Raw genomic sequence first — 14,464 nt, forward strand, 5'->3', positions numbered from 1 at the left:
TGTGTGTGTGTGTGTGTGTGTGTGTGTGTGTGTGTGTGTGTGTGTGTGTGTGTGTGTGTGTGTGTGTGTGTGTGTGTGCGTGCGTGCGTGCGTGCGTGCGTGCGTGCGTGCGTGCGTGCGTGCGTGCGTGCGTGCGTGCGTGCGTGCGTGCGTGCGTGCGTGCGTGCGTGTGTGTGTGGTCATTTGTGTGCTAAACGTGCGTGTATGCGATGAAATTATTTTCAGAGAAGTTTATTATACGATGATTTATTCTCTTCATAAACTATAAAGCATGATATTTGTACGCTTCACATCAATTATTCCAAGTATCTGACTTGTGCATGTTTTAGTGGCGTAGTACAATATAAAATATGGACATGCATTACAAAACAGTTATATTTTAAATAAAAAGTAGTTGTGCATATAGTTTAGTTTTAGTGGGGGGGGGGGGGCAACATGAGTTTCGTGTTGCCCCCCAACATGAGTTTTGTGCCATGCTTAACAAGTGGTACATTTCCTGAGCAGTAGTTTCAATGTCTCTACAGACGTATCCACCAACAGGCATATTTTTCCATAAATAGGCAGGGGCACTTTAATGGGCTGGTGCTTTTTGCTGAGAACTCAGGTTCATTTTGTGCTTTGATTCACCAGGAAGCCCTCCGACAGTCTGACAGCCTAGAAAATAGCTCCTGGATAAACGCTGGAAGGAGGACGTAATGGAAAATAGAAGATGTGGTGGGCTTTGGGTGGTTTAGATAGTAAGCCTTCTGTTAGAGGACTCTCAAGCCTATTTGATGTTGAGAGCGGGAAGATTTGTAGCAGGCTTTTAGCGTTGCACTACCACCATAAACTAGCTGCCAATTGGAGCTTCCGGCTTAACTCCAAACTGCATTGTGAGCGTGTATGACAATGTGTGTGCATCATTCAAATATTGTCTAGCATTGATATTGGAGAGAACATATTGCTTTTTAAAAGATGTCTGGACCACAATGGAAACAAGTCCCCAGGACTTTTTTTGTGTTATCCTTTTAGCCTTAATGTCTTACTGTACCACATGCTGTTCACATTTCTGACTAATAAAGCATTCAATCAATCAATCAATCAAACAAACAGACTAAAAAGGTAAACTATTTGAACTGATAGAAAATCAGGCTGTCAGGAGAGAGTGTGAGACAAACATGAGCAGAAGATATGAGAGCATAAGAGACAGGAAACCCACTCAGAACACAATCTGTGCAGTTTCCTGCACTGATTAATTATGTCAAGTCGACTCCTCATTCAAATTATACTATTTTGAATACAGGAGCGTGACATGTACATGGGATGGAGGATTATATTAGGGATAATGGATTATGCGGAGGTATGAGATATGTGTGTCTTACAAGTGCACACAGACGGTCATACAGAGACGCACATGAAGACAGAGTTCAGTTTGCTTCCTGCCATTTGAACCCTTCAGTGTTGCTTCTCTAGGTATGAGTGTAAGGAAGAGTTGAAAGCACTGCAGAGGTTGGGTTACATGACTGTGTAACAATAACAGAGCATGAACAGCTAGAAAATACCAGATGAGCGCAGAGGGCAACACAAGGGTGGATTGCTCAATCATAAACTGAACTTATTTTGCCTTTATTGTGGAAGCCTATTTAAACAAAATAATCTGTGGAAATAAAAGAAGGTGAAGGTAGTTGTATTAATTGTGCCTTTGCCTGTAACACAATCCCCCATTCAATTTAAGCGTCTCGCCTTTTTAAATAAATTACAGCCCAAGACGTTTAATCAAAATATTTGGTGTAGGAAATTACTAAGTAATCTCAGGTTTCCTATTGTTGTACTGGCCGTCCAAGATTTATTTTTTTAAAGCCTCCTCAATTTTCTCTCCCTTCTAACATCCTTCTCTTGTCCCTGCATTGTTCCCATCCCTCATGGTGTCTCCGTACTGATCCTTTAGTGATGGAAGTCTCTCCACCAAACAGATCGTCTTTCTGCAGAGACCCGTCCTTGCCCGTAAGAGGAGGGAGTCCAAGGTACGTGACCTCGCATTCCTCACAATGTTTCTCTTGGCGAATGGCTCTCCTCAAGTCATCCTGTCCTCCGCTAGCCATCTATCCAAGTCCAACATCACCCCTGTTCACCTCCAATACCACAGTTGTTTTTGTTGTAGGTAGATAAATACACACAGTGTCAGACAAACGTGAATGAACATCACTCTGTTTGAGATATTAACAGTTCTATGGCACCACCATTTGAAAAGGTAGGGTCCGTAATGGTTTCTTCATGACCCTGCATACTGGTGATAACCTCTAAATCTAACCTTCGTCCTAGTTTGTGTTTTCTTTTTCTTGTTTCCTTTTTTTGGCCTGCAGACCCTGAAGATATTACATTTCTTTCTGAAAAATTACCTCAGCATGCCTTTATTCCTGATTAGAATCATCATTCAAGTGCCGTATTAGATCCAGTGAGAACCATTCTTCATCAAGCGCCTCCTGACGAGAACGACATCCCAGAAATGTGTTAAAGCTTAACCTTTGCATATCGTGTTCCTTCCAGAAACTCATCTTCAAACCCCGAAACAAGTCCAACAAGAACTGCATCAAAGATGTGGCAAAGAACAAGAAGAAGAAAAACAAAACAGCAGCAGAGAAGGAACCGGAAGATCCCAAGATTCTTGACAACAAGGAGCCAGCTGCCAAAGAGGAAACCGGCGACAAGGACGATGGGGCCACCGCGACAGAGGCAGGATGTGACGCCGTCGTGGCGACTGACGACAGGGATGAGAAGACCAAGGTAGATGGAAAAGTAGATGACTGCGTTGAGGTTGGTGGAGTCCAGAAGAACGATGGTGATGCGGAGATAGAGGAGAAAGGACCAGAAAATTGTACCGCAGTGGTAGAAGACAAAAGCCGACCGGAAACAGAGGGAGTGGCAGAGAGCGGAGAGTCTCAAACGAATGGAAATGTGGCTGTAGTTGCAGGAAGTGCTGTGGTTGTAGACAGGGGGTCCGAGGTGGGGGAGGATGTTGATGGGGTTGCGGAGAAAGTTGAGGCTGTGTTGGAAAATGGGTTGGGACCAGGGGAGGAAAGACAGGAGGATGGAGAGAGCGCTGCTGATCAACCAGGCCCAGAAGAATCAGCGAATAAGGGGACGGTCACTAAATTTGCGGCGGACGCACGGGTCACGGCATCCAATCAAAGCCCTGAAGAGACTCAAGAATAAGGCCTCCCAAGTATAGCCGATGAAGGGTTACGTCCTCCTTGTGTCTCAAAGCACCTATCTTGAGGCCCGTGGAACGCAATGTGATCCTCACATATCAGCCTGGGATCTCCACTCCTATCATGGTCTTTAACCTGGTGTTTAACCACATGAACCCTAGCGTCGCTAATCTGGGGGGGGGGGGTATTTGGGTTAAATAACATTTAAGCTCACAATGCATCACAACGCGATGCTTTGTGAGCATGTAGATCGTCTCTTTTCGGTGAAGAGATAGTGTGTGTGTGGGGGGGGGTGGGGGGGGGGGTGAGGGGGCCTGGTATAGAGCCCTAGAGGACGCCAGTCCATGAAGTATGTAGGGTTTAAGTGGTTAAACAGCTTCTCAATGCTTTGCCACAGTGAGGCTGTGGAACAGCAATTGCAGATATCTTTCTTACTGTATACAGTAAAATACTCAGTGTTAATTTGACTCAAAGGGACCTATTTTGCGCGTCTTAAGTACCAGGTCTTATGACTTAACTTAAGACCTGAAGGCGTGGCCAATGCTATTAAGCTTTTTAAGATTTTGAGTGGCCAAACAGCATTGGCCACGCTTCCAGGTCTTAAGTTAAATCATAAGACCTGGTACTTAAGACACGCAAAATAGGCCCCAAAGGGTGTTAGAATGGACCCAAATGGACCGTTACAGTTCCATTCAGGTCCATGTTTAGACTCTGAGAGGAACATTTGACCATATATGTCCACAACCATACTGAATGAATGTATGTATATCCAAAACAGGAGATGCTGTTATGAAAGTGTCAACGACTATGAGGGTTTGAATCCTCAGTAAAGCTGGACAGACTGTATCGTCGTTTCCTGTTCCGTCGTTCTTTGTACCAATGTTACTCGTCTCACAGAAGGCATGTAGAGGATGAAGCACTCTGCTAGAGGCAATGGCTATTGTTGCGACAGGCAATCCAAAGTTAAGGGGAATAAAGCACTGTTTACGCTGAGCACTAGGCCGTCCAGTGCTTCAGAGAGAGCCCGATAATCACTTTTGTTGTTGTGCGGTGAGCTCACCTTGCATACAGAATGTTCCATGTTCAAGACTAGATAATGATGTGAAATTCTGTTCAATGTTGTAGTCCTGGGAGGGAGAACATGTTAAAGTAGGTGTGTCGAGTTCACCTTAGTTTACATAATGGGTGTTTATCTCTGCCCAAGGTTCCATTTTTTATCATTTTTTTGATCAATGGTCATAAACAAGCATCAATATGGAAGCAAGGCAAAGCTGTCGGCCTACATTCAGGACCAAGGCTGGTCATTTAGAGACCAAAATAGAGAGAGAGAGAGAGAGAAATAGATTGAAAGTGAGACTGAGCACATCATGCAAGAAAGTCAAATATAAAATAAATTAATTGGCTAATAAAAAAAGAACTGCCATCACCATTTCTTTCATTATTTTACCTATAGCTCCTTTAAGCACCTCTTTACAGGAATCCTTTCTGACAATAACAAAGTCATAACATGGAGTTTAATGGTATCATGTTGCTTTCCATTTAAAAGGGTTGCAGGCATTGATGCCATTGAGCTTTCATTAGCTCACTAATGGGTTTTGTCAATGGGGCATCTGTCAGGAAGCATACATTTATAATGGGGTCACTTATGGGGGGGGGGGCTATTGACAGCAAAACACCTCAGCATGCCAAACAAGTAACCTTCACATTTAATGGTGATGTCATTGACTTGGTCTGAGTTGCTTAGGCAAGGAAAATATCAACTGGATTTGGAGAACACTGTTCCAAAATCCTGTACATAAATGAAATATATGATACCTGAAGACAAATGATTTCATCATTTAACGATATCTCTGACATTATCCGGTCTGTAAAAGTGTTACTACTCTGTCGACAAAGTGCTTTCTAAAGTTAAGTTAATACAGTGCCATCTTTCATTTTGTAGCCTCGATCTCCAGGCTTTTATTGTTTAGTTTTGCTAAAAAATAAAAGCCTGGCCCAGCACGTCGGTGTACTCGGTATGAGGAAGTGTTTCACTTCCCAACCAACCAGAGTGCAGTGGGCGTCGCTCGTAATGTTGTGTTAACGGGGCGGGGGTTGACGGACAGATCGGTGAACCAATGGGGATCAGGCGCAATCTCTCGCCGGCTCTAACACCCGCCCCTCTATACACGAAATCAGGAGCGTTGGGGCAGTCTATTCATTTTGTGACTTCAAAATATAGCAAACGGAGGATGATTCATTTTGGAATGAAACTCTTCAGACAAACAAGCGTGATGCTGTTGAATACATGTGTCTCAGTTGAAGATTATTTCATAGATCATTACTTTTGATTTATTTTTATGTAAAATGGCCGAAGTGTTTTGTGTAGAGTAGAATAACAAACTGTGACCAGTTTAGCCTTACTATACCAAATGGCCCACAATGGCCATTAAAAATGTCTTTTGGAGAGACAACAGCGATTTCAGTGTTATATGTGTGTGTTATTGTATAGTCAAACAAAAAATAATTATGATATTATCAGTGTTTGTATTTTGAAGGTAATTTCACTGTTCCTTGTTTTACTGAACTGAGAGGGGGGAAAGGGTGATGAAAAATGTGGTGGTTTAAAGATGTGTTTGTCTACATGAAGGTTACAGTATTACATGTTTGGGACAATTTTCACAGATACATTGTGAGCTTTCTGTTGAATTCAGAAAAGAAGTATGATTTGTAAGTAGGCGTGTGTTGCTTATGCTATTTTGCTAACGCTTGCTAAAAATGTATTTCCGACCCATGCTTCAAGCTACCTCCCAAGGGCTGTTGTACGTAGGTAGGTTTGAACCCAGGGGCCATCGTGTCTGACCCCTTCCATTCTGCTCCTTTCCAATATGATGGAGCCCAAACCTCTGGGCAGCGGCGTCATTTCAGAAAATACTAGAGGGTGGCAAAAAATGACAAATTAAGCCCTATTTCAAGAATTTTGCTAAAATAGCCGATCTACAAGCTCACAACACATTGTATCACTATGCGTTGTAAGCTTGTAGATCTGCTATTTTCGCTATATAAATAAAATAAAGGAAATGTTTGAGAATGTTACATGCCCAAAATAGGGACAGCCAGATTGAAAGGGATTAATTTATGTATGATGGATTGAGATCAAATAACGCAGATGAGGTTAAATGCGAAAGCTAGTGGGTGGAAATTGCCATACCCTTGGACCCCAAATGACACCCCTGCCATGGGTGTAAGGTCATCTATGATGGAGCTCAAACCATTGGGTGTGAGGTCATCACCACTATGATGAGTGTGAGCTCATTGCTAATGCCAGAAAAGATCTGTGATGCCGGTCACAGAACCAGAATGGATTTTCCACATCTTGAACCAATTCAAATATACAGTAAAAAAAACTCAGTGCTCCATTTGTGCGTACAAATGTAACCAAAATGGACCCTATATACATTTGTACACTTTCTGACTTAAATGAACACGGAAGATTTGACTGTGTAGACAGGGGGTGGAGTTTGCACGAGCGCACAGCAAATAATCACTCTGATACAGAGTAAAGATATGAGCACATGTTATATTCTCTGTGGAATTGTTTTCTTCTTATTTTTTTATCTTTCTAAGCTGCGTCTTGCTTTGGGCTATTTGAGCTGTAATAAGCACTATTGTATTTGACACATACAGTATTTTCATTTGTACTCTTGCATCACTGCTGGGCAGCCAAATACAATTTTGTTTTCACTGACAAATATGAACCACAACGGGCAATATTAGAGTACCCGTTTTGATAACTAGATTGTTTTCATTTGAATGATGTTCAACAGATTTCCCTCCTGAATCCTGACAGTTTTTGTTTATGCTTATGTTATTGTCATCTTTGGTTTATGTAGGCCTATATGAATTTATTTCCATGAGTGTTCTGTCCTTACCAATGGTTCTTGATGTTCATCAACTGTTCATAGATGTGACTGCAACATGTATATCACTTTAAAAGGCTGTAAAAAGAAAACAAAAAAACACTTCATGTACATTTAGCTTGTAAGCTAAAGTTAACTTTTTTCCCCCTTTTTCTTTTTTGTTACACATTCCAGTCAGGATCCATTAAGAAGGATAACAGGTGTGGGTCCCATTACAGCAGGTCCATATGCATAGATCTATCCGGGGCCAGAGCTCCATCTTCCCCTGATAAGAGCTTATTGATTACTGTAGTCTAACTTCTGACATGAGTACACTCCAAGATTTGTGGGTAGCCTACATCATATATATCTGGTCTTGTATTAGAAATAGAAAACACACGCCTATGAAAAAGAGAGGGTTCCCGACACTTCATCAGTCTGTTAAACGATGCTGAACTATGTCAAATCAGCAGTGCATGACACAAGTGCGACCTTTGACTAATTCAAGACCTTACAAACATCTACCTTCTATTTGTTAAATGTAAAAAAAAAAAAAGGTAATATAGTTTCCTGTTGTAGAAGATTACACAGAAAAATCCTCAGAGTTAATTTAACTATGAGTGTACAAATACAGCCAAACGGTTAACATTGTGTTAAATTTCACACTGAGGATTTTACTGTGTAATTGTCTCTGAGCCTACAGTTAAGGCGCTGGTGCAATTGTTCTCGGTAATGCTGTACAAAACGTAATGGTTCATTTCCTGTGTGCAACTATGATGTGGTATGGGCAAAGTAGAGATGACAGAACATGACACAATAGGATGCAGTAATCTTTTTTATGTTGTCACTTTAGCTTGCTCACAGCCTCTGGAAAATGTATTCTTACAGTAGGTTCTGACGCTGGTGTCATGATTTTCATCCCCCTGGCTGCCATCTTGAATGTTGAGTATGTTTGATCATCTGTCATATTATTATGCATAGCAGTGTTTGCTATCAAGGAAGAAAAAAGTAGTCTTTATCTTTGCTATCCTGAATTTGTCCACATTCCTACTGTTCATGCCATCTGTACAATTTGTATATTATAAAATGATTTATATTTAATGTGTACCCATGTTGCTGTTTTACTTTTAGAAGTTACTGTAATTTAAACACACCCACACTACATCCCTATTTTTCACTTATAGCATACACAAACAAATATGATAATATAGATATATGGGATTGTTGTGTAAACAAATCAGTGTTTCTCTTTTTTTGGGGGCCAGTGCACCCTATCCGGTATACACCCAGTTAAAATGTAAGCTTTATTTTTATGTGTATTGTGTATTGTGTATTGTGTTGCTTGTATAATTTTGAAAACATCTCATCGATTTCAAAATGTCCAATTTTACATTAAGCTCAGCGCCCCCCCCCCCCCCCCCCCCCCCCCCTTTAAAAACATTGCTTCCAGTTGAGGTCCAACTTCCTCCATGTTACTCATTAGCCATGAAGAAAGGAAAGGTTCAGACAGGTTTTGTTCAAGTACTCAGAGAAGGACAAGGACTTTCTACATTGCCCTTAGACAGAAAAATCTAATAATTGGAGGAGAAAATGACAACCTCAGTCTACCGAATGCACCAAAAGAGCATTCTACAAATGGACAGCCTTGTCCAAATGCTGAATGTGAGAGAAACCCTGGATAGTCATATATGTTTTCTCTCCGAGGGCATGAGATTACTTTTTTTTTTTTAAACACTGACCTATAGGATTTATAGTTATTACCACAGAACTAGAATTGGATAGAATGGGCATTCCATTATCTGCCGTGGTAAGTTGGCCATTGGCCAGTAGGTATATAGACCATGAAATGATGATTATGGGATTGTGACAGCCTGAGCAATATGTCTGTATAAAGTGTATCACACTCAATAGCTCAGCTAACTTTCACATTGATTACGAGTCGGTCTGGCAAAGTCGAGACGAGTCGGTCTGGTAGTTTCACTTTTGATATATTAAACAGTGACTCACAGTAGAACACTACATTAAGTTTATGAGTTTATGTTGTAGCAGCTAGTGCTTGAAATATGTTTAGCAAATATTGCAATCCAGCCATAAAATGATTTCATACAGAAGCTGGCTGCTATTAAAAATGGCTGCTGCCCCTTACAATCTGGTAATACTTATTTGAAGAGATGCCAATTCTATCCAATTCTAGTTCTGTGGTTATTATAGGCCTATAGCTACAACAAAACTATGTATTTCAGACCAAACACAGCCCACAAGCCTCAGTAGCCTATTTCCCATAAATCTCATGTTAGTACCTTTGATAATAACCTTTTGGTGTTCACGAAAAGAATCATATTTACAGTTGAGTGAGTCAACACAGTCTCTACAGTCATGAGCCAGAACCCATGGGGAAAATAAGGTCATTATAGCCTTCAACCAAAACTCCATCACATCCATCCTGTCCACTGTAGCAGGAGGCCTTAATAGGTGTTGAATTAGACTGGGGAGAAAGGAGGCCCACTAAGCTGGTCAGAAATCCACCTCTTCGCCTGCAGTTCAGATATTAAACTTTTGACCCATGGCGTTATGGTGGTTCCAGACAGGGGGTTTCACTGCTGGGACACTCGTGTGAAAACTGCTGAGGACAGCACCTTATGAATAATTAAATTCTGGCGTGTGTTAAAATGTTTTTCATCATTGCAACCACCTTCAGCTGAGTCTGATTTGACACAACATGCATGAACAAGCCTAATATAGCTGATCTACTCTATCAAGTGTTGCTTGCTATGAAATAACCGATTTTCTTTTCTGGCAAGCAACATGCTGTCATGCTACGGAATATAAATTAGACTTTAGTCCGCATTGAGCTAAACAAGAGCTTTAGTCCTATACTGTCTGTGCTCTGAGGTCTATCAAGAAGTGTTCATTATGGCTCAGTGCAAGTCAAGAGCAGTATGGCTTTATCAGGTATATTAGAATGAATTCTGTGGAATTGATCTCAAATTCATTGCAAGCGAAGACATACATTTGCATTCTTTGATGCATGTACTGGCTGTCAGTCATACAGTATAAGTATTGCATTTCTAGTCATAACTGGCTCTTCTGGCAAGGCACTGCCCTCTAGTGACTGCCATGAAGTAAAAGAACGACTAATATGACTACAGTTGAGTGTACTAGATATTGCTGCCTTTGATGAGAAGTATATTTTACATTAGCCTATGCTGCACATTTTTTATCTTTATAGAAACACATAAAAACAATCTTGCCCTGTACGAGCCCATTACTTATAGAACCTTTTTTTTAAATTGAACATCATATTGAGATTATCATCTATTTTTCAAGTAGACCAACAAGTGCACTTCAGCAGTCTAACTACAGCAATACTTTGAACTTAGATATGAGGTCAGCAAAAGACCATTATTAACAGAGAGGTACTCTATAGCAGTGAATTAAATCACTGGTGCCTTGACTCACAGTATCTTCTGAAACCCATTACTGCAACGTTTGATAAAGTCTCCAAGTCCCCTCTCCCTCCCCTTAGATATACACGGCGTTAGAAGATTAACTACTCACCGATTAATTAACACAATTACCTCTGTGTGTGCCAGTCGCTGCCTTATCAACCTTCGTCAGGCCCTAAACTGTAAATTAATTAATACCCCCTCTCTTGTCATTTCTTAATTACCCTGGTTCCAGGAGGAGGGGAAATGCCTGTGTCAGCATCTCCCATTCTGTGCTTACATTTATTATGACTTTGCTGTGAGCGTATTGGTTCATTAAGTAGGTGAAAACATGCTGCTGCTCTCATGCTGGTGAATGTTGAACAGGAATATGATTTAATGATCCAAAGAGGGTCTCTTCATATGAGTGTTTGAACTGGAAGAGTGGGCACCTGAGATCTCTGGGCACCATTATCATTTTTTATTTATTGTATATTTTACATTATATTTACATTTATTTTATAAATGGGGGGGGGAACACATTTAATCGTGTTTAATGAAACTTAAGGCATGATATTTCCACAATTGCTTCAAAACCATTTTTTAAGTTGAATGTTAAATCTAGGTCTAATAATGATATACCGTACATGTTCAAATCATGTATACTTTACATCATTATAACATTTTTCATGGCAAACATTTATTTTTTATGTTTTTACATTTTGGAAAGAAATAGAAAATTTTACGTTGAGGTGCCCACAATGTTTAGGTGCCCACTCAACCTCTATCCAAGTGGCACTGCTTGGACTTCATTTTATTTGGTTTTAAGAGGTGGGTGATTAAAAAAATCTGTTGCTGGGATATTTGAAGAAAACTGCCAATGACCCTGAGCATAAAATGTATTAATAATTTACCAATATTTTGGTACAAATTGGAACACAGAGGAACATTTAACTACAACTAACTCCTAATGTTCTATTTGTTCGATAAAACACGGAGACAATTACAGTCGACATCAACACTTTTATTGTTCTTAAGCGGAGGAGACCTATTGATTGAGTAGGCCTATTCTGATTGGTCCAGAGCATGTTGATTAGCCAGGGTCAGATGTGATCAGTTTCCACCACAGTGAAGTGTCACAACGATTACTGTGAATAATAACATGATGAGTTAATGTGAAGGCTTGGAAAGGCAAATGTATTATGTTTGACATTTCAAACGTTATTCAATTTCAATTATGAAACACCCTCAAACCACACTTCCCCAGTTTATCAGACTTGGTAGTATTCCTAGTGGCATATAAATTTGATAAATATAAAAAACAAAAAACATTTCCATTCCAAGTGTTCATTTATCCATCTGTAACTCTGAGTGTACAGACATCTGTACACTCTGAGTTAACACCCAGAATTTTTTAGTCATGTGAATTTCAACCATAATTTCTGTTATTCAAAACCTGTGTCTCACCTGCTGAGACCTGGCGCAGCAGTGGAAGCGCACATCGTTGAGGCTGGAGTCGTCCAGGCCATACTGGTACTCTTCCATCTTGGTTTCGATGCCACAGATTCCTCCCTCTGCACACTCCTGGCTCCAGTGGCCGTACTCGCCCCAGTCCATGCCAGGCCCTTCCAAGGTGGGGTTACTGCTGCAGCGGAACTTGATGTTGTTGGCGGCCGTGTCATCACCAAACATGCCCTGGTGAGGCTCTATCCGCAGCTGGAAGGAGGTGAGCACGCCACTTCCAGGACAATACTGAGGATGGGTCCATTCACCATAGCTGGAGGATGGGGGGGGGGGGGAGGGGTTGTCATGATGGTTTAAGATAGAGGATAACAAGTAAAGATGTAGTGGGTTGGAAACATATGAAAGGAGGGGGAAAAAAATGTTTCAACATGTTTTTTAACACAAGAGTTTGCAGTATTGGCAGAATGGTCCCTTTGATCTACATTTGAAAGGAAATGAGAAGCTGCTAATGTTTTGCTTGCTGCTGCTTTTAGACTTCAAAGTAGCGTGTAATAACTGCTGTTGTTATACGTATCATTAAATGTCTTTGAGAATTACCATAATGAGTTGGGCTTGTGAGGTGTGAAGGTCAACTGTTCAAATTATTAGGGCACACTGGTGGATGAATGTTTAGCGCGCCAAAGTCGAACACATGGTTGCGACGTACGTCTCTGGTTTGATTCCAAATGGGGCCATGTGTTGCACATCTTTCCCCATCTCTATCCTAAGCTTCCTGATTATCTAGTACCTCTCCTATCTAAAGAAAATGAAGCAAAACCTGTCTAAAAGTCCTTGGGTTTGCAAGGAATAAAAAAAGAAATGAGTAACAACCTCCGGCCGTAAATGACATAGTGCCCTTGAATGAGTGTCCCATTTGGCAGTATTGCCCACTAGTAGGCCTAAAGACCGTGGTAGTAGCTATTGGGCTATTGGGTTCTCACTTCTCAGATGTGAATATGTGTTTCTGTAAATGGGGTAATGGCCAAATTATGTGGTGTTAAATATAGGCTAACTTTTAAAAGTCATCATATTTTCGAGGGCGGCCGTAGCTTAGTGGGTAGAGAGGCAGTCTGGTAATCAGAAGGTCACCTGTTTGCCTCCCAGCCCCGGTCTATGTGTCAAATTGTCCCTGAGCAAGACACTTACCCTAACTGCTCCTCCCCGAGCGCACATCATAATTAATCATCCAAGCAGCCATCAGCTGGGTGAAGCTGAAACAGAATTTTCCCCACAGGACTAACAAAGGTCTCCCTTACTTACTATCCAGTGTGAGACTCAATGCTGTAGAGGAAACTCCTGTCTGATTCTTTAGCACAGATGAGGCGGATTCCATTCAGAGCAGTGTCATCCAGACCATACTGGTCAGTTTCAACCTGAAACACCACATGTTTGCGCACACACACAACCGCATGCACACACAAGCACACGCACACACACGCACACGCACACACACACACACACACACACACACACACACACACACACACACACACACACACACACACACACACACACACACACACACACACACACACAGTAATCAACTTAACTCTCAGTGTAAAAAGTGTCCCAAGTAGGGCCCATTTAGAGTGATAGCTGCAACTCTTTTCTTGTGTCATAAACATAAATGACTCAACTTACTGTAGGAAACCACAGGTGAACAAGTCCTAATCATGCACAATTGAGCTTGTGTTGATAATGCTCATTATAAGACAGCACAATTTCCATCTACCTACTCTACATCTCATTGATGGGGTGAAGGGACCTTTCACTTCCTGGAAAGTTAGTATGCTGAAATAGAAACCATTGTTCTTGCATTAATTTAAAAATAAATCTTGTTTGAAAAAAACAACCCTGCCTACCGATTATGTCACTGGTAGGCAGGTTTCTGAACTGTAGACAGCGCTCCACTGAGACACAGACCGAGTAGACACTAGAAATGGTGCCATCTTATAACGAGCCTTAGTGAGGAAATATAAGATACGATGAAAATGGTTGAAGTGGTCCTATAAGATGGCTGAACTTTTTTTTTAATAAATCACAATTTCAAGATCTTTACCCTAATACTGAAGCCAACAGCGAAGAACTTGTCAGGACACATCTCTGGCCAGGTCCAGTTTCCAAATTGCTCTCCATTGGTCACAGTTAGGAGAGAGGAATAGGCTCTGCCACTGAATGCTGTACCGGCACGCTGCAAATAGGACTTGTCACATATCGCAGGAGATACAGCCAGCAGGACCAGAGCGACGTGGAGCAGGATGGCCATATTGACAGCAGTGAGTCTCACCCTTGAAAGCACTTCAGAGAGGTAAAGTGGGACTCAGAGAGGGTTCTTATAGCTTTTCGAAATTCTCTGATGAGGTCTCAGTGTGCATCTGCATTAATCATTTACAGAGTCCATGACTGGCATGGGAAGAAAAACAGGTGTTGCTTGGCTGAGGAGAGGAATTTATCTCTGAAATACAAATGC

The 14,464-nt window shown here is 41.2% G+C and overlaps 2 protein-coding genes across 2 annotated transcripts in view; one reads left to right on the top strand and one right to left on the bottom strand.

Moving 5' to 3' along the window:
* rftn1b (raftlin, lipid raft linker 1b) overlaps positions 1-8,171 on the top strand; it is a gene marked incomplete at its 5' end in the record, with an annotated part of 60,028 nt that extends 51,857 nt beyond the window's left edge. Inside the window, 2 exons of the mRNA XM_080425861.1 lie at positions 1,928-2,003; positions 2,527-8,171. Of these exons, the coding sequence (XP_080281987.1) occupies positions 1,928-2,003; positions 2,527-3,192 (742 nt within the window). The 3' untranslated portion in view covers positions 3,193-8,171. The remainder of the gene's footprint in view (positions 1-1,927; positions 2,004-2,526) is intronic.
* A 3,769-nt stretch (positions 8,172-11,940) lies between these two features.
* On the bottom strand, positions 11,941-14,260 carry LOC308083548 (vitelline membrane outer layer protein 1 homolog; the record flags this gene model as incomplete). The annotated part of the gene is made up of 3 exons (XM_080425862.1): positions 11,941-12,268; positions 13,255-13,367; positions 14,054-14,260. The coding sequence occupies 3 exons, from the start codon at positions 14,258-14,260 to the stop codon at positions 11,941-11,943; spliced, it is 648 nt and encodes a 215-aa protein (XP_080281988.1).
* Between the last annotated feature and the right edge of the window lie 204 nt (positions 14,261-14,464).

The sequence above is a fragment of the Gymnoscopelus braueri genome, assembly GCF_963280865.1.
Source record: "Gymnoscopelus braueri genome assembly, chromosome: 4".
Classification (NCBI taxonomy): Eukaryota; Metazoa; Chordata; class Actinopteri; order Myctophiformes; family Myctophidae; genus Gymnoscopelus; species Gymnoscopelus braueri.